The following is a 21542-nucleotide window of genomic DNA, read 5'->3' as shown; positions in this document are numbered from 1 at the left end:
TTTTATCTTATGTTGGCAGGGCCAATCCAGCCTAATGCTTACTGATTTCATGGTATGTCTCTTTCCATCCAGTTGCTTTCAGTCTGTATTGTGAAAGTCTGTCTCTCTTAGGCAGCGTGTAGCTAGGTCTTACTCTTTTATCCATTCTGAAAATCTCTGCCTTTTGATAGAAATGTACAGCCCATTAACATTTAAATGTTATTATTAATATGGTTAAATTTAGCTCTACCATTTTATGATTTGTTTTCTGTTTGTTCCTCTGTTTTTGTTCCTCTTGTTGTCTTTTCCTACCTTCTTTTGGGTTTTTGAAACACTGAATTCCATTTTAATATATCTATTGGCCTTTTAGCTTTATGATTTTGTCTTATTTTTAGTGACTTCTAATAAGAATTATGATAGAAATCCTTAAATTTTGAGGCTCCATAAAATTAAATTGTATCACTTAAAATTAAATGTAGACACCTTGAAACTCTACAGGCCAATTTATCCTCTTTCCATGTTCTTTGTTATAGTATCGAATATTACAGAATCTACATGTTATGAACACTGCAAGACAGTTAAAATTTTTGCTTAAATAGGCATATACTTTAAAGAGATTAAGAAGGAAAAATAGTCATAATTCAATAGCTGTATATATATGTATATATATAGTTTTTAAACAAGTTTGTGATAATAGCTGCCTAACTAAATTTACTAAAGTCATTGAACATAAACTTAAAACAGGTAATTTTATGGTATTATCCTATATAATAAAAGCCTAATATGCTAAGTGTCTGGTTGACTGTTCAACCAATCAAAGCATAATATGCTAATGATATGCTAAGGCCACTCAACCGCTTGCTCTGATGTACACTGACCATCAGAGGGCAGACAGTCGACCAGTTGACATGACATACACTGATCACCAGGGGGCAGATGGTCCGACTGGTAGGTTAGCTTGTTGCTGGGATCTGGCCAATCGGGACTGAGTGAGATGGGCAGGACACTCCCTGGAGCCCTCCCAAGGTCCCTCCCCGGCCTGATCATGCACTGGTGGGTTCCCTTGGCCTGGCCTGCACCCTCTCGAAATCCAGGACCCCTCGGGGGATGTCGGAGAGCTGTTTTCAGCCTGATCCCACAGGCCACTCCCCTCGGGAGGGCACCAGACGCAGGGCTCATGGCTGTCGACTGCTGCTGCATCAGCGTGAGCCTCTCCTGATTGGAACTAATTAGGCGCAAGCCTGTGGCAGGCACAGTGAGGCCGGGATGAGCAGGAGCAGCAGAGAAGAGCTGCAGGCAGTGTTGGACTGCGGGTTTTGGCCCAATCCCTGCAGGCCACCCAGAGGGGCCCCACCTGTGCATGAATTCGTGCACCGGGCCTCTAGTAAATTATATTTCAATAAACTTTAAAAAGTCTAGATATCCCACCTGCCCAAGTGCTACTTGCTGTTGATTCATGAAGATTACTCTAAAAGTAGCCCATTAACAGTGTGTTTGTTTTATGAAACCTTTAGTACAGATGAGTGTGATTAGACCAAGTAGAATCACAGAGCTTCTGGATGAAGGAGTCCAAAGATTACAGGTTTCCTGATGACATTTCTTTTTAAACATGTGTTTTTAATAAAATTTTTCTGGGCCACATTATAGAATACAGGGTAGGGGAAGAATTTCATTACTAGTCCCACAGGTCTAAAAAGATGTGGTCTTTCCCCTCTTCAAATAAGTGAAGTTATTGCTTTATTAATCATTATAGAACAAGAGGCCTGATGCATGAAATTCGTGCATGGGTAGGGTCCCTAGGCCTGGCCAGCGATCAGGGCCAATCTGTGGGGTGACTTGTGGGGCGATCGGGGGGCCCTCGCTGGCACCTGCCTGGGCCAGCCTGGCGCCGCCCGCTTGCCGGCCCTGGCCCTGCCTCCGCCACCACTGGTCACCTCCCCCTGTGGGGCGACTAGTGGAGCAATTGGAGGGGCCCCCGCTGGCACCTGCCTTGGCTGGCTTGGGGCCTGCAGGCTGGGGGCAGCTCCTTCATTGAACGTCTGCCTCCTGGTGGTCAGTGCATGTCATAGCGACTGGTCATTCCACTAGTGTTCTGCCTTTTAGTCGATTTGCATATTAGTCTTTTATTATATAGGATATTTAAAACGTATATACACAGCAGAAGGCAAACATACACTAAACTGATAGTTATCATTAGGTATTGCATTTGCCCCATTTTTGCATGTGTGTGTGTGTGTTTTAACAGCTTAGTTGAGTATTATAGATATACCAGAGACCCGGTGCACGAAATTTGTGCATGGGTAGGGTCCCTAGGCCTGGCCGGTGATCAGGGCTGGTCAGGTTCCCCGCCTCCCAGCCTCCCCACCTCCTTCCTCCTTCTATCGCCACCAATGGGATGCTACCATGTGGTTCCCCACCTCATGGCCTCCCCGCCTCCTCTTTCCCTGGCTCCCTCAGTGCCCCACTGCAGCTGGTCGCCCGCAGTGTTCCACACTGCCACCTGGTGGTCAGCGCACATCATAGTGAGCAATCGAACTCCCGGTCTCCCAGTCAAACTCCTGAGGGGACAATGTCCATATTAGCCTTTTATTATATAGGATAACATAAGTAAGTTAAAGGTGTACAGTGTGATGATTTGATACATGTATGTATTGAAAAATATTACCCCAATAAGGCTGGTTAACATTTTCATCTCCTAACTCCATTTTTTTAAAGATCATATCTAAAATTTTCCTTGTATTACTAGAAATTCTTCATAAATATAATATTTGAATCCTACATCAGTGATACAAATTTCACTTTTACCTCATTTTAATTATTTCCAACTGTGAACTATAATTTATAATGCTGCATGGAATGTTGCAGGCAATTATTAAATCAAAGGTAGAGACATTTTTAGTGAATACTTTTGTAAACTGTCCACAGAACGATTACAGCTGTGTACATTTCATCACTGGTTTTTAAAATCTCTCATTTTTTGGCTTTATTTAGTTATATTTTTATAAAATTCTCTGCCAAAGTCAAGTATTAAAAAATGTGCCATGTGCTGTTCTAGGTGTACTGAATAAAGAGATGAACAACACAGTTTCCATTCACAAGGAATTGAAATCCAAAGAGGGAGACCCTGAAAGATGCTGTCTCTATTGGTTTTCTGCTCTAAATACTAGTCCAGAAGTGTGAGCCATACAGATGTGGAGGACAGAGAGGACCACCCCATTCAGTCTGCCAGGGAGGAAAAATTTCCAAATGAGGTTTGATCTTAAAGGCTGGGCTTTCAGGCTAGAGATGTGCGTTTTCAGATAGCATGAATAGCATGTACATTACTTTTACTAGCAAGATTAGCAACCCTCTGAATGTCTGCTGACCTATTCAGAATTGCCTTATAATTATGTCTTCCTCCCTTCCTCCTTTCCTTTCTTCCTTGGCCTGAATTTAGTTATATTTTTATAAAATTCTCTGCCAAAGTCAAGTATTAAAAAATGTGCCATGTACGGTGTTCCCTCCCTAAGAGTAATTCCATCAGAGTTAACCATATAGTACAGTTAATGTTGGGGAGGGGCAACACACATTTATTGAAATGAAAATACAAGAGAAGGGGCTATTTCTCAAAATTAAATTTTATTTTTGAAAAAGAAAAACAATTTAATCAACATACAGAATAAATGTGAGGGTCCGATTTGAGGAGAATTTGGCATGGATCCCTTGACTTAACTCTGGTTTAATTTTTTGTTTATAAAAACATAAAAGTGGCCCTGGCCAGTGTGGCTCAGTTAGTTGAGTGTCATTCCATGCACCAAGAGGTTGAAAATTCGATCCCAGGTCAGGGCACATGCCTGGGTTTTGGGTTTGATCCCCAGTAGGGGGCGTGCAGGAGACAGCAAATTGATGCTTCTCTCTCTCATCTCTCTCACATCTCTCTCGCATCTCTCTCTCTCTCTTCTCTTTCTCTCTCTCTCCCATCCTCTCTCTCTCAAACATTTTTTTAAAAGTGACCACCTCTACAATTAAAAGGTTATAGGACACTGATTCTCCTTAATAGAGTAGGGACAAAGCACAGGCACTAGAATAGGATAGACTGAAATTAGAATCCTGGTTCCATGTTTCTACTAACTACCACTGTTGTGTCAGTTTCTCTGCAGTTCTCTGCATCTCAGTATCCAATCTGTAAAATGGAGGTAATGAGATTAAATGAAATGATGGCTACAAAGTGCTCTCTTTCCTATCTAGAAACTTTTTCAGACACACACTGTCTTAATTCTGAGGAGGATGAAGTGAAAAGAACAAGAGCTATTCTATTCTTTTACACATTCATAAAAATTAATCCAGAGCCCTGGGTGAGTGAAGTAGATAACTGTCCAGTGGTCCCACATTCCTGTCAGAATGCCTTAGAGAATACCTGCCTTCTAGATTATATCTTGGCTGTCTATTGGCTGCTTATTCTGTGCCTAGGCTCTCCTGTCCCCAGGCCAGACTGCTAGTTAAAGCTGAACTTACTGAATCCTGAAAAGTCCACAGGACTCTCCTGGGTTTCCATCTGGCATAAACTTGACAAGAATTTTCAACAGAATGCTAGGAAATCTGATGAACAACAGCCTCTCCCCACTGACTGAAAAATGGTATAAATTTTATGTATTTTTAAAATGTTAGCTGCCTTAAATTAATTTTAGAAATAGATTCTAACTGCCTGCACATGTTGTTTGGTAAAATGTCTGAGACCCTTTATTCCGGTTAGAAAATAACACTGAACATAATGACTATATTCATTGTACAGTGACTCAACATTTATCTTGTCTTTCTTTCAGAGTCTGTTCTTGATCCTCACAATGTCCTAACCGACACGCCTCTCTTAATTCAGCAGTTATGCCCCCATTTATAAAGTTGGCTCCATGTAAAAACGAGCCGAGGAATCCTTTCACTATCCACAGAATCAGACCCAAACCGTTCATTCTGGCCTGCTTTACGCTCCACTTCCTGACTTATTCTCATTCAGCCCAGTCCTCATGCCTACGATTACTCCATTTATAGGCTTATTTCCCGACTTGGGACCTGTCAGCAGCCTTCTCCTCTGGCTCTGATTTCTGGCTTTCCTTAGTAACTGTGATTAGTATTTGCCCCCAGTGACTATACTCCTTTAAGTCGTGGTGGACTAATGTTTGGCCAGGCCCAGGTGCTGGCTAGTACTTCCCGGGGCCAGTGCTTCCATACGGTATACGTACCAGTCTAAACACTCAGACCCTGTCTAGGCTTCCCCTTCATTCACACTTAAGGACTACAAGAGGGCATTTCCAGAGCTAACAAACATGGCAGTCAGTTTCCTACTACTTGTCCTGCTACTAATAATTGTAGGCAGTCTCCCTTACCTCTGCCTTTGGCTCAGCTGCTTCGTTAGAGGTATCGAGTTGTTCCTTGGCTTGGGCCATCTGAGTCATCAACCTGTCCATGTGGGATTGGATGTCTGCCAGAATCTCAGTCACATGAGCTGTGGCCATCGCTTCCTGGATGTCCACTAGATGAAGGGCCTTCTGTTCCTCATCAGCAATCACTTTCTGAACTTTCTTAAATTCCTGCTGTATAAACACCTTCATCTGGTCCCGAGTTACCTGTAGCACACAGACAAGTAAGAAGAATGAGTTGGGCACACAAAGAAATGGGAGGTTAGAGCTATTACAGTAAGTGCTAGGCAGCCATGCCAAAGCACAAATCATGGCTCCTATCCAATCCTAAAGTTTTGGGAATATCCTCCAAACAACGTTCCCCTAATACCTTTAATGAATTTCCTGCTAATTTTTTGCCTCTTTCATGTTTAGGAAGTAATTCTTTTCATATATATATATATATATATATATATATATATATATATTTTATTTCAGAGAGGGGGGAAGGAGAAAAACATCAGTGATGAGAGAGAATCACTGATTGGCTGCCTCCTGCACACCCCACACTGGGGATTGAGCCTGAAACCCAGGCATATGCCCTGACTGGGAATTGAAACTCCACCTCCTGGTTCATAGTTCGATGCTGAACCACTGAGCAACACCAGCTGGGCAGGAAGTAATTCTTTATCCTCCTTTTTTATTTCCCTTTTGTTTTTTATATCAGTAATACATAAATGCTTTTTAAAAATTTAATAAATGAGTATATATGGTAAAAAATGAAATTCTCCTTCTCTCACCATTCTTATACCATTTTCCTCCTTAGAAGGCTATTACTATTAACAATTTAGTATGTGTCCTTCCAGCCATTTATATATAATATTATATAAATTATATATATAATTTATATAATATATGTTATGTATAATATACCATAATCATTTATATATAAATAATTGTTTTTATATAAATTGATCATAGTTAATATATGGTCTGTGTCTTAGTTTTCTATTTAAAATATGTTAGTACCTACAGATCAACTTCATTCTTTGTACAATTTTTAATATCTGTATGATAAGAATATATATGGATATTTATATTATTTATCAATGTTTTCAATAGATAAAATTGAAAAAAATATTAAGGTATTTATTTATTTAATGGATAAATATCTCCATTAAACATATATAAAAAAATTTATATATACATTCCCTTCTTAATGGAAATACAGGATATTTCCAATTTTTTGCTATTACAAACCATATATCAGTGAAAATCCTTGACTATGCCTCTTAATATTTGCATATTAGTTTCTTTAGGGATCTTTGAAATCACTGAGTCAACTTATATGTACTTTAAAAATACTAATTGATACTGCCAAACTGCTGTCCAAACCAATGCACCAGTTACATTCCCACAACCATGTGTGAAAGTAAGCACTTCCCTTACAGCTTCACCAATATTGGATACTATCCAGCCTTTACATTTTTACTTTCTGATGGGTGAAGCTATTATTGTTTTATTTTGCAACAACAATTGTGCAGACAAAATATATTATAACTGTAGGCTATATTTAGCTAGGGCATAAGAAAGGCAAACAAAATGAGCAACTACCAAAATAAGAACTCCTATACTCCACATCTTGCCAGCATCTGTATTTACTGATGTTTCCTCACAACTACATTTATTTTATGAGTATTTTAAAACAACATGCATCCTGAGTAGCTGAGGGAGGGAGCAGGGAAGAGGTAGGACAGTAGACAAAAGGAGAAAGGCCAATAGAGAATTTCAGAGATGAAAGAGAAAATAGTGGTCATCTCAGTGGCCCATTTCTTTTACAGATAAGGGAAAAGACAGCTGCACACTTGTAGGCAGTGCAGGGACTCCAGTCTTCTTGTTCCCAGGCTGGTGCTCTGGTCACTGTAATTGTCAGGCCCACGCCGGTTTGGCTCAGTGGATAGAGCATCAGCATGTGGACTGAAGAGTCCCAGGTTCGATTCCAGTAAAGGGCATATGCCCGGGTTGCAGGCTCTATCCCCAGTGGGGGTCGTGCAGGAAACAGCCAATCAATGATCTCTCTCATCATTGATGTTTCTATCTCTCTCTCCCTTTCCCTTCCTCTCTGAAATCAATAAAAATATATTTAAAAAACTAAAAAAGTCTGTCAGAAGGGAAGTCAAACTGGGAAAACCTAGAAAAGGAGATTGAGGAAGAGAAAGACTAAATGAGAGGTAAGATCAGCCATTTTTAATTGGCCTCTTCAAAACTAAAAGAGGCTTGATACTTTAAGCAGCTTATGTAACAGTGCCATAAGGATGTCAAAGCAAAACAAGGCCTGCATGATATGTATCTGCTCACACATCAAGTGACTAAGTGACATAAGCCCTCAGGAATTCATCTCTCTCTGCAGGTACTCTCCCTGGTGCTAAAGAAAAAGGGAGGGGAGTGTCAAATGTTATTAATGTCCCTGAAGATTCTAGATCAGATTGAGAACTGTGATTCGTGTTTATTTTTGTAATTCCGTTTCATTTTTAGTGTGTGGATTTCAAGACTATTAAGCTTTTATGGTGATCTTTTATCAGTGGATTTCTAGTCTTGAAATAAATTAGGTCTTATAAGATTTAGAATCTTCTCTTAAAGACTAAACCAAGAAGTTTGAGCAAAGGGATGAATTTCTCTGCATGCCTAAGAAACTTAACAGTTCCAAGTGACTAAAAATAAAGATCATACTAAAAACCGACTAGCAACCTATTTTACTAGACTCACATACACATGTGGTTCGAAGTTAGGAAGCTGACATCATAGTCAAGAAAGGTGTGGGCCAAACTGCAGTAGGTGAATAAATTGTGGTTTTCAAAAACCAAAATTTCTGTTTCCCATTGCTTTACATAGGTTTTTCAACATGACATATTTTATTTTATCCAGATCTAGCTACAAATGAGAATTTAAGGCAGGATCATCCAATCTCTAAAACCTTTATGCCGTCGTCTTCTTACTCCAGTTCTTTACTAATTCATAAATAGGCATTCTCCACCCTAGTTCAAAAGAGCAAAACAAACATCTCAGTCAAGGCATCCGTTTTAATTCAGAGCCCAAAGAAGAGACCCCTGGGGGGATGGGTCATATGGCAGGTTGAGTACTCTGGTTCTCTGATAGCAGCTTTTAAAACCCTCTTTCTGGTTCCATTTCACCTCCTTGCCATCAAAGCCATTCTGCTAAAACTTCACAGTTCTCCAAGAGCAGCAGGCCCTTCCCATTAGCACCTCCTACCTAGGAACCACTGACATCACTTCTCAGTACATTTCTCAGAACTTCTTGCCTCCATCCTATAGCTCCCCAAAGGTGAGAGTGAGACTCGTACTCTTGACTACACTGCATGTGGTGCTACATTAAAAGAGAAAATTCTACATATGTAGAGAAGAGAGAAGGCTGGATGTATCACGGAATGATGAAATGGGTCACGTAAAAGGTTTCTTTTATATAGCATCTATCAGAAATCGCCAAACCTTTGAAAAGCCACAGAACTTCCCCCTCCCTCACCCCAAAATATTAACGTGGAATCTCGAAATATATAGAAGATCCAAAATTAGAGCCACTCTGGTTAAAAGAAAAATCTCCCCTTCCTCCTTGAAGTAACCTGCTAGGGGACTGGTAGTGATCCCCACCTGAGGGGCCTGGGTCCTCTCTAAAACCTAAAAGGAGTTTTCTCCCTTTTGTCAACTGATTGGCCCTTAAGTTGTTGAAACCTTAAGGGCTAAGGTTACAAGCATATTGATATATCTTTTTATGGTTGCATTAGGGTGAAAAGTTATGTCATTACTTAAGCATAATATATATTGTAATTGGGGGGAGGGGCTTATTTGTGAATGGACAGACTAACTACTGAACATCTGATTGTTTTCGTTAGAGTTCTGTCCAACCTCCACACTGTATAGGTGGGGGCAAAGGCCCCAGAAAAGTGCAGAGATAAAGTCAGGTTTAGAAACCAACTCCCCTCTTGCCAGTCCAGTGTACTCTTTGCTATAACATATTTGCCCTAATGATCCCTTTCTGCCTGCTTTAGGCTCTTCCATTTTATTTCTTAATTGAGATGTTTCCACAGTTAACAGGCTGCTTCTGTTATCCCCACTGGGATGTAATTCCCCACCACGTGGGTCTTGGAATAAAGGCTGTACATCTGAAGAGTTAAGTCTCATCCCATGGCACTTTCTATATGCTCTTGTAGTTACTATTTCCAGGCTAGGCTGGGCCCAAGAGACATGCAGACTGGCACTTTACACATACATAATTAAACACATAAAACCTTGAATTAAGAGCTTGTACCTAAAAACAACACCTTTCAATGTGCCTGACCTGGCTGGAGGCCATTAACTCCTCGCTAGCTGGCCTGTAGGAAACCAAGGTTTTATTTACTTTTCCATTATAGGCAGATGAAAAAACAACAACAACAACAAAAAAAACAAGCATCATGGGCTTAAAAAAGATTTGTTCCAGAAAAATGTTGATGACATACTGAGAAAGATGAACCAGGGTCAGGTATAGGAAGCTACATGAAAGAAAAGCATCAGAGTCCACATTGATTAAAAATTTCAAAAATACTTGTTCTATTAGCCAAATGTCTTGCAAGGTTTATCCAGTATTTATTCTGGCATTTTACTTCAAGGGAGCTCCTTCCAAAACCCCTGTCAGGCACCAGTGAGGGCAGGCAAGGGAAGAGCTACACCAACAAGCAGGAAGACAGTCCTTTCTATATCTTGTGTCTCAGTGGAAAAGCCACTACTTGTGAGTAAAACAACCACCCATTGCTAAGGGTTAGAAAACTATGCAGCAGCCTAGAAACACAGCAGACATGAACTACAAACTACAGCCCATGACCAACATGGTCAGTGCTGCCAAACGTTATCCTGACAACCTGGCTAAAAGACTGACCTGCTGGGATTTTACAACGGGGTGTTGAGAGGGTAGAGAAAAGGTTATTAAAGTGTACATTTAATCTCTTCCTCAAACCATGGTTCTTATTTTCATCAGAAGCCTAGACAGAAGCACTCATTTATATCCTCTTTCCTCCTTTCATCACCCCCATTCTGTTAACAGAGCACCATGGGATTCCTACCTCAGTTAACACTTAGCTACCTCAAGAATCCACTCAATGAAGTTGCTGTTATTGTCATTTCTATTATAAAAGACTATAAAAAATATACCAAAATGGTGGAGCATGGTTATCTCTAAGTGATGGGATTAAGAGTATTTTTCTGTTTTTCTTTTTCAGTCTGTTTTCCACAATAATGTATAACACTTAGTTTTTCTTCAGCAGTAATTATTTTTTTAATGTGGCTCATCTCTGGCCTGGTGGCTCAGTTGGCTGGAGTGTCATCCCGTACACTAAAAGGTTGCGGGTTCAATTCCCAGTCAGGGAATATATCTAGGTTGTGGATTTGACCCTGGTTGGGGTGCATATGGGAGGCAACTGATCGATGTTTCTCTCTGACATCGATGTTTTCCTCTCTCTCTAAGAAAAAAAATCAATAAAAACATGTCCTCGGGTGAGGATTTAAAAATAGTGTGGCCCAAAGAAAAAGTTAATTCCTCAATAAAATATTAGCAAATAGAATCCAACAATGTATAAAAATAATTTATACACTAAACCAAGTGGGATGTATTTCAGGTATACAAGACTGCTTCAACATCTGAAAATAAGTTCATATAATCTATCATATCAACAGGCTAAAGAGAAAATCACATGATCATATCAACAGATGCAGAAAAACATTTGACAAAAATCTAACATCCACTAATGCTAAACCCTCTCAGCAAACTAGGAATAAAGGAGAACTTTCTCAACTTCATAAAAACATCTACAAAAAATCTACAGCTAACATCAAACTTAACGGTGAGAAACTATAGTTTTCCTGAGGCAAGGATGTATCCTCTTACTACTCTTTTCAACACTGTGCTGAAAATCCTACCTAATGAAATAAGACAAAAAAAAGAAAAGAAAAGGTTTACAGATTGGGAAGGTAGAACTTAAAGCTGTCTTTGTTCAAAAATGACATGATCATCTTTGCTGAAATTGTTTCGGATCTTTATCCTACCTCCAACTTGTTCAAATCCCACTTCCAACTTGTTCTAGGCCAGTGGTTCTCAACCTTCCTAATGCCGCAACCCTTTAATACAGTTCCTCATGTTGTGGTGACCCCCAACCATAAAATTATTTTCATTGCTACTTCATAACTGTAATTTTGCTACAGTTATGAATTGTAATGTAAATATCTGATATGCAGGATGTATCTTCATTGTTACAAATTGAACATAATTAATCACAAAAACAATATGTAATTATATATGTGTTTTCCGATGGTCTTAGGCGACCCCTGTGAAAGGGTCGTTCGACCCCCAAAGGTTGAGAACCACTGTTCTAGGCCATCTTTCTGTCCCCTTTCATCTCCACTTGGCCCTGAATTCTTGACTTTCTAATCCTGCCCTCAAATCCCACCTTTTGCCCTTCAGACTTAGTAACTACATTCGCCCCTTACTCCCTCCTCCTTGGTGTTTAGACCTTACTTTGTCTTATCTAGTCTTTGGCTTGGTTTTGATTCCCAGATTAACATTCTCTCAGATAGGAACCCCGTATTTCAGTCAGAATACTCCAGCCTTCCTCTATTTCTGCCAGAGTGCTTCTTCCCAGGACAATAAATGTTGGTACTTGAGCCTAAACACTCTATTGTTCTTTAACAGCTTCATGCATATGGCTCTGTAATATGCTTCTTCTGAATCTTTCCCTTTCGTGGACCACCCTCCCCCCCCACACACACACACGCACATAAATAATACATGCAAACATGTGTGGGCACACACAACATCAGAGGCTCAGGACTATGCTTCCTAGAGGCTTTGCATTTGAAAGATCCTAATAAACACTTGAATTGAATCTGTTAATCAGCTGTGAAGTGGAAAGGGAGTCCTCAGCTGAGAGAGAGGGAGTCACAGCAGACTGACAAGCAGCCCTTAGTGCGAGAGATGGAGATCTAACCACTATGGCTATGGAATCACTGCCAGGAATCCTCTCCTCCCAAGGCTGCTTGTTCATGCTGTCAGCTGCTACGACTTTATTGTCACGACAACTTTATGTGTAACCCAGTGTCATGGCACTGAGTGGATGCACCAGAGAACAGCTCAACGGGATGCTGGGCTCCCTTGAATCAATACTATCGCTTGCTCTTAAGATGCTTCTCTCTCTGCCTGACCCCAGGGTGGCAATAAAGAAAGCAATCACATACTTCTGAGCATCACTTTTCCTGAGTGAACAGAAAAAAAAAAATTCTGGGTAACTCCCCTGTAGAAACATGAAAGTAGAAAAATGAGTCTCCAGAGAAACCCAGGACCTGTAACAAACAAGAGTGAGAGTGTCTAATCCACCTTGTTTTCTTGCTTTCTTTTCACTTTAACCTGGGCATCAACTAGAAAGACAGCTTCTGCTTCAGGAATTATTGTGTAGGAAGTGGGAGGTGAACGCTGACCCTGAAAGTTTCAAGGGCCAAACAAACAGGAACTATGCTACTTTAAGTGTCTCAGAGTTGAATATACAAAGAAAGGCTATTTTATCCACTGAAGATTAAATTAATTTTAAAATAAGACTCACCCCTCCATTTCCAATCCATTCTCTACCCAAACACCTTCCCTGCAAAGCCACAGCTATTTGTAAACTATCAAAACCACAAAACCCACACGACTGCCCACCACCAGGAATACTCAGGAAAGGGCACCGACATACAGGTCTCATGGTTTCTGAATCTTTTCTGCCAAAGAGAAAACAGTAAGGCTCATAGTCTGCTGTGGCAGAGAAAAGAGGGTTGAGTCTGCCTGCCTCTGCTAACTATGCTTCTGAAGCTCAGAAAGGGAAGAGTTTCTTCATTTGTAACAGGAGTAATACGATTGTTCTCATAGATACTTTGTGACATTTACACAGAAATAATACATGGAAAGAACGTAGGACTCTGGGCACATAGGAACATCAGCAGAACTGATGCAGATAGTACTGTGAACATCTATCCGGTGCTTCTTATGTGGTACCCACTGAGCTCTCACCGAGGGAGAGCCCCAATTAGCTTTCTAGGAGAAAGACAGCCTACTACACCTTTGGGAGTGCAGATTCTGATCCCCCAAAGGAGCACAGGAAGGACTTTCCCACATATCCCAGGCATTGAAGAGTAAGGATGTCAATCAGAAGCTCCTTATCTCAATTTCACTAAATGGCCACAGGCTATCAGAGAGAAATGGCTACCTTTTCTAGTTTGATAAGATCAGATATGGTCTACTTCACAGGAAGTCTGGGTTGCATTCGGCTCCTCAGCACCTACACAGTCTGTAGATACAGTCAGCTCCTCAACCTCACAGCTTGCCTCTCTCATACAGCAGGTCCCTGAATGATGTCATTTTGTTCAATCCCATTTCATCATAATGTTGTTGAGATGCCACAGAAACTGAACTATTGTTTATATCCAATAGCCTATGGTAAAGCTGGTCTCTATATGTCATTTCTCTTAAAGTTGCAGAACCTGTCAGTGATGTTAAATGAGGACTTACTGTATTTCTTCTCTGTGGAAGACTGCAACCCTATTACACCCCCTTAAGCAAGCTAACAATCTGCTTACTTAACAACCATAGGGCTTGTTAACTAACTACAGTTGCTAAAATACTTTTCAGGCCCCCAAAGGCCATGATACCATTAACTCTCATCTCCTCTGCAAGTTTGTTTTCAGAGTACCCATTAATAAAAATATAATACAATTAGTCCTATTTTATAGATGAAACTGAAGGCTCGGACAAATCAAGTAATACAGAAAATAAGTGTCATTATAGAGACTCATGTCATCTGACTCCAATGCCTGTGCTCTTTCACCATAAAAGTAAAGGAAATCATGTCATAATCAAAATATTGTCCCCCTGACCGAAAGTCTGAACAAACTCTATATGGGTATTCTAGTCCCAACACATCTTCTACAGGTAAAAAGTTAATAACTTCCTATAACTACTAATAATTCTTTATAGCAATCACAGAAAGGCAATATATCGGCTGCATTAGCCCTATGGCCTTGGACAAGTCATTCAACCTCTTAAATCTTTGTTTCTCCCTCTGTTAAATGGGTATTAAAATATCTAACCAGGTTGAATTAGAAAGTCAGAAGGTATCACAGGATCTGTGTCACCTACTACAGAAATAAACAAAAGCCTTTCAACAAGGGGATGGTCATCAATTGGATCACTGGGTTGAATGAAAATTCTCTACACAGACACAGAGATTTGATGGATTTTGCCATTTGGCTAAATGCAGACTCAATCAGATAAGAGGTGTGGTTCTCAAATTTTATTTTTACAGTAGGCCTTCTGTATCTAGAGTTCTTTATCCGCAGATTCAACCAACCAGGGATCAAAAATATTTGGAAAATAATGTTACATTGCTGCTGGTGTGTACTATGTTACACACCAGCAGCAATGAAACGTCTATGATGGTTGTGTCTGTATTGAACATGTACAGACTTTGTTTGGTCATTATTTCCTAAATAATGGAAGCATACCTTGGAGATATTGTGGGTTCAGTCCCAGACTACTGCAATAAAGCAAGTGTGGGGGGTCCAGAAAGAATCACCCCAAGATGTGCCTCTGTGGTATGCAGATTGTGTTGCGCTAAAGACAATTTTAGTTTCAGGCTCAAGAGAAACTTCTGCCCCTCCTTTACTGCCTAGAAGAGCTTGAATTAGGGGCCTTGCCCATAGTAAGAGATTATCAGTGATAGCCTTTCCACCCACCTATATGACAAGGAAAACTTTTATTTACTAAACATCTGCTCTTCTAATCTTCCTGCAAAGACCTGGTGAAGCCCCCAAGGTGCATTACCTTATCCCTAGCTCAGAACGTCTTATACACCTCAATCCCCCTTTTCTGTCTCTGAACCTTTCCTGCATGTGGGGTCTCTGACTCACTCATGTATGTATTAAATTTGGATATTTTCTCTTGCTAATCTGTCTCATTTGATGATTAGACCAGCCAGAAGAACCTTGAGGGTAGAGGAAAGTTTGTTCCTCCCACACACAAATATTGCAATAAAGTCATAATCTTTTTGCTGGTGGAGGGTCTTCAATTAGTAAAAAAAAACAAAAAAAAACACACATCTGTGAAGTGCAATAAAGCAGAAGTGCAATAAAAGGAGGTAGTACGCCTGTGTGGTATAACATTTACATAGCATTTACACTGTACTAGGTATTAAAATACTCCAGAATTGATTTAAAGTATACCAGAGGATGTGAGTAGGCTATATGCAAATACTACACCATCTTATATAAGAGACTTACTTGAGCATCCTCAAATTTTGGTATCCATGAGGATCCCAGAACCAATTCTCTGAGGATATAGAGGGAAGACTGTATATATACATACAAGCACCTACATACAGACCTTAGTTACACTGTATAATTTTAGCCTTAAGACATCAAAGAAAACACCTTTTCCTTAAGCAAACCTCAGTTTCATTTCCTCGCTGAATGAAAGGTTGAACAGGAAAGAGGATAGGAGGGGGAAAGGGGAGAAGTAGGTCCTTAAATAAAAGTCTGGGTGATTTTTATCACTATTATCACAGTGAAGGATTACATATAGGTACCCAAGCCCCTAAATTAAATGTCAAATACAATCCCACACTAGAAATGTGAAGCGTGGCTGCTATCGGGAAGTCCTGACAGCTCCACTCCCCTCTTCACGGTGGCCACGCAATCAGCCCTTCAAGCTTTGACAGAGAGTAAATTATCAAGTCTCCGATCTGGAGCAGGGGGAGAAGGACATCACAATGTGTTAATTTTATTAAGCCATTTAAAGCTCAATCGCTTTGCTTTCCAACAACACTCCAACCCACCAGGCAGCTCAGAAACCATGTCCACCCTAGTTTTAAAATGTCTGGATTCTAGTTCCTCAGTGCTTCAGGGGGCTCCAACTGAAAGAGAACAGCCAGAGGATAAAGCTGCAGGGTAGGGGGAAGTAAAAAGGGAACAAGAATCTCAGTGGTGTTTACTTTAAACTGGGGAGATATCCCCTAATGTCTCTTAAATGGGACACAATTTCTATTGTGACTCTTAATTTCTTTTAATTTGGCACCGGGCAATTTTGCTATCTAGAGAGTTTGCTCCAAATAATAAATATAATTGCTTCTTTGCAATGATTTCTTGTTTCTATTGGGAATATATGGACACACAGCTGCACACTCCCAAGGCAGATTGCCTTGATGTGAACTGGTAATAGAGCTGCACTGAGCTAACTTCAGGCAAGGCAGCCATGCAAGGCCCAGAGTCAACAGTCAGCCAGGGAGCAACACCAAAGGGTCCCAACTGTGAAGATTTAACTCAGCCGTGGGCAAACTACGGCCCGCGGGCCGGGATCCGGCCCTTTTGAAATGAATAAAACTAAAAAAAAAAAAAGACCGTACCCTTTTATGTAATGATGTTTACTTTGAATTTATATTAGTTCACACAAACACTCCATCCATGCTTTTGTTTCCGGCCCTCCGGTCCAGTTTAAGAACCCATTGTGGCCCTCAAGTCAAAAAGTTTGCCCACCCCTGATTTAACTCAATTTTCATGTCATTATCATTTAAAGAGGTAGCAACAGCCCTTTAAAATACATACATACATACATACATACATACATACATACATACATCTACAATCTGTAAGTGTCATTAATCCTGGGAAGTGCTAACTGATCAAACTATGTTCCTCTGCAAGGATTAGGTTTCCTGAACAATGGGATTGGGGGGAAGCTGCCCCCATGAGCTCTTGCCCTTCTTCTGGAAGCAGTGGTGGTTCTCAGGAGGAAGGAGGAAAGCTTTCACAGGAAATTGTACTAAGCACTTTAAATGGACGATCTCATATGAAGTATGTTCTGTTACACTCTATTTTGCAGTTCAAAAAACAAAAAATCTGAGAAATGGAGAGTTGAAGTAAAGGATCTGCCCAAGGTCTCAGAGCTGGCAGTGCTGGAGGGGCCTATCCCAGTGCATCCTAGTCCAGAGCTCGAGCTTGTAATAGCTTCCAACACTGCCTCCCCCGACAGAAGCTAACGCCAGGCCTCTGACCCTGGTCCCTGTCCAGAAGAGGAAAGGAGAAATGAAGAACATTAGGGCTGACACTTCAAGTGATTCAGATAGTAAATATCTTTCTCAACAGCTTTATTGAAATAAAATTCACATATCACACAACTCACTCATTTAGAGTATATAATTCAGCGTGTGTGTGTGTGTGTGTGTGTGTTTTATGTATTTACAGAGCTGTGCAATCATCATCACAATCAATTTTAGAACAGGTTCATCAACCCTCCCAAAACTCCTTCTCCATTAGCAGTCATCCTCCACCCCCATTCCTCCATCTCCCTCAGCCCCAGACAACAATGCGTCTAGTTTCTATCTATAAATTTGGTTATTCTGGACATTCCATATAAATGAAATTATGCGATTTGGTCTTTTGTGAATAGCTTCTTTCACTTAGCATGTTTTTTTTTAGGGCTATCCTTGCTGTAGCATGTACCAGTAATTAATTTCTTTTTATTGCCAAATAGTATTCTGTTGTATAGCTATACCGCATTTTATTTATTTTTTCATCAGTTGGGTTGTTTTCACATTATATACAGTATGAATAAGGGTGCAGTTTTTCTGTGGACATATAAACATATAAATATATACCCAAGAATAAAATTGCTGAGTCATATGACATCTCTGTTTAACCTTTTGAGGAACTGCCAAACTGCTTTGCAAAGTGACTGCACCATTTTACATTCCCACCAGAAGTCTATGAAGGTTCCAGTTTTTCCATATCCTTGCCAAATAAACAAAACTTCTCTTTATTTGGGAAAACTACAGAGCTACGACCTAAAAGCTGCCAACCAGTTCCAACTCTGCTGTAACTGCCTGGGTGACCTTGGGCAAGAACCCTCACTCTGTTGGCACCTCAGTTCCTTGTCTATAAAGTGGGGGGATTGGAGAAGATGGCCTAGAATTCCCACTGAGCCCCACATCTATTCACTCCATCACACCATGAGAGACCCCCTGACCAGTGGGGGGATAGGTGCTGTGAAACAGATAGCTTGGGGCTGACTGCATGGCTGTATTTTACTTTGCATTAACTCAGTTATTACTGTGCCTCAGACTGTGACACTATCATGCCGGCCACAAACAAACAAACATAAAGACCCTCACAGAATCTAATTATTAGAAAGAAAACAAAAAAATACCTTATTAGGTGAAATTTCCACTTGGCAATAATGGCAGAGTGGCCTTAAGAATTTTAGTTTTCTAAATTGGGGCTCAAAAATGGAAGTGGATTCAAATAGTAAAAATGTATGTACTTAACAAGGAATGATATTAGGTGACAAAAGTAGGATACAAACTATATGTGTGTGTACACATATTAGTTATATATGTGTATATATAACAAGTTCTATCTGAAAGGCAAAGCACATTTATCTATCTGACAAAGTACCGTAATAGTAACCAGTTTTTTCAGAGGTGTGTCTGAAAGTGTGATATATTCACCATGTGCATCAGAATAATCCAGGCTGCATTTTAAAAAAGCAGATCTCGGCTCTGGCTGGTGTAACTCAGTTGGTTGAGGGTTGTCCCATGTACCAAAAGGTCACTGGTTCAATTCCCAGTCAGGGCATACATTCAGGTCGCAGGTTCAATCCCCGATCTGGTTATGTATGGGAGGCAACTGTTTGATATTTCTCTGACATCAATCTTTCTCTCCCCCGCCCCCCAGTTCCTCTCTCTCTCTCTCTCTCTCTCTCTCTCTCTCTCTCTCTCTCTCACCAATAAAAATATACTCAGAACTACCAAACTAGGTGCTCTGTGTGAGGCACAAGAATCTGAATGTTTTTTAAAAGTTTGCAGATAGCAGAAAAATGGCTGATATTTTCTTCTTTAAACTTGTCTGTATTTTCCACATTTTTTAATAGAGAACATGTATTACTTTCATAACTGGGAGATGGAGGAAGGGGGAAGTTGTTTTGTTTTGATAAAGTCAGGGAAATGGTGAAGAAGAACAAATAGCTTCTTTCTCCTCTTGCTGCTGACCATGTGTCTGTAGAGGATGAAAGGGGCCACATTTGCTTCTGTGTGGATTCCATGCCTCAGAGCCCAGATAGAGCCTGAGAAAGCACAGGTATTTTTCTCATTTGGTGTTCTCCAGCAATAAAGGGCAGTTACTGGAGCACTTGCCTGAGTTTTGCATGTAGCCAGGGCTAAATACTCTGGGGCTGCCATGGCTCCTTTGCAATTGCCCCACATTGCCTGGTGGAAAAAGCTATTTTTCAGTCCTGGGACTGTAGCATTATGTGTGGATGCAGGATCCAGTAAAGGGAGGCAAAAGAAGGATGTGAGGGGAGAATAGTCAATGAAGGAGTCCTTGCCAAGGGATGACAGGCTATATGTATATATAGCTACTCATCCATGTGCTCAACAATAGTGTAGTGGGGAAGAACCTGGAGTAAGAGAAATCTGAAGTTAAGTCCTATCTCATCACTTACTGGCAAGCTAGTTAACCCCTGTAAGCCTTGGATTGCTCTTCCATAAAAGAGGGAAAATGATATTTCTTTCCACAGAATTATTATAATAAGATAATGCCTATCAATTACTTTGTGCCAGGTACCATGCTAAAAGGGCTTAAAGACACAGATACAAAATAAACACAATTCACATCTTCCAAAATTACTATTTACTTCTATTTTATGAAAAGCACAGAAATAGGTTGATAGTTATAACTCTCCAACCAAAGGAACACTTCTGAATGAATCAACCTGGTAATCAACTGAGGCACTTGAATTCTCTGCTTCAGTTGGCTGAATAAACACTGCCTCGGTAAATGCTTCTGTCTTGGGGCAGGGAAGGGACAGGCCTGGCTTGTCTCTGGTGAATAACAGGACACTAATAATAAGAATTCAAATTAGATTTTGCATATTTTCATTACTATTTGTACATACAAAATCTATCATTTTAATAAAGTCTGATTAGCACAGGAGAGTGAAGAACTGAGCTGTGTTCCACTTCAATGATATCAGCTATTAAAAAGGATTGTAAAGTTTACTTCCAATTATAAAATGCTACGTATATGCTAAATAAAAATAAGAAAATGAGTCTCAGATCTCTAAACTAATTCTATGTTGCTAGACAACTCTTTGGTTTCACACTTCAGTGTGAACACCTTTAGAAATTGGAGAAAATAAGAAGGAAAAAAACATGATATATTTTAGGCAGCCTTGGTATAACCACATTCCATGTTTAATACCACTCCAGTGAGACAAAATAATGTGAACCACTTGGTTCAGGTTTTCTTCCAAATATATTTTTATTGATAGCAGAGAGGAAGGGAGAGGAAGAGAGAGATAGAAACATCAATAATGAGAGAGAATCATTGATCGGCTGCCTCCTGCATGCCCCATTCAGGGGATTGAGCCTCCAACCCGGGCATATGCCCTGACCAGGAATCAAACCGTGACCTCCTGGTTCATAGGTCAATGCTCAACCACTGAGCAACACCAGTCAGGCTGAAGACACTTTTTAAAAGAATAACTTCTAATAAGATTAGTATGAATTTGAGATACATAACTGTGTTTTTAACTGTTTGTTTCAAGCATGCTAGCTCTAGGAAACAACGAACAGCATATCTTAGATCAGGGGTCCTCAAACTTTTTAAACAGGGGGCCAGTTCACTGTCCCTCAGACCGTTGGAGGGCCGGACTATAGTTTAAAAAAAAACTATGAACAAATTCCTATGCACACTGTACATATCTTATTTTGAAGTAAAAAAACAAAACGGGAACAAACACAATATTTGTATTTGCATGTGGCCCGTGGGCCGTAGTTTGAGGACCCCTGTCTTAGATGGAAAGAAAAACAACCAGTATATAATAGAGAAAGTGGCTGTTATTGACTACATAATAGGAGGTTAGTTTGAATGAGTTTAACATGTTATGCTTTTGGTTCAATGCTTTCTGAGAGACTGGGCAGAGAGAAGGAAGGGAATCAATGTGTTTTCCAAGCTTCAGTTTCCTGAGAAACTATGAAAGATAACTGCCTAGTCACTACAAAGGAAAGCTGTAAAGGACTCAAAATATTTTAAATTTCTTAAAAATCCAGACACATACATACACACACAC

At 40.2% G+C, this 21542-nt stretch overlaps 1 protein-coding gene across 1 annotated transcript in view; it reads right to left on the bottom strand.

Moving 5' to 3' along the window:
* Nucleotides 1-21542, bottom strand: part of TRIM44 (tripartite motif containing 44) — a gene marked incomplete at its 5' end in the record, with an annotated part of 83301 nt that overhangs the window by 42150 nt on the left and 19609 nt on the right. The window contains one exon of the mRNA XM_006103738.2: nucleotides 5340-5579. Within this exon, the coding sequence (XP_006103800.2) occupies nucleotides 5340-5579 (240 nt within the window). The remainder of the gene's footprint in view (nucleotides 1-5339; nucleotides 5580-21542) is intronic.

This window comes from Myotis lucifugus, unplaced genomic scaffold, assembly GCF_000147115.1.
Source record: "Myotis lucifugus unplaced genomic scaffold, Myoluc2.0 scaffold_502, whole genome shotgun sequence".
Taxonomy (NCBI): Eukaryota; Metazoa; Chordata; class Mammalia; order Chiroptera; family Vespertilionidae; genus Myotis; species Myotis lucifugus.
Note: the sequence above shows the minus strand (reverse complement) of the source record. Positions and strands in the feature narration are given on the sequence as shown.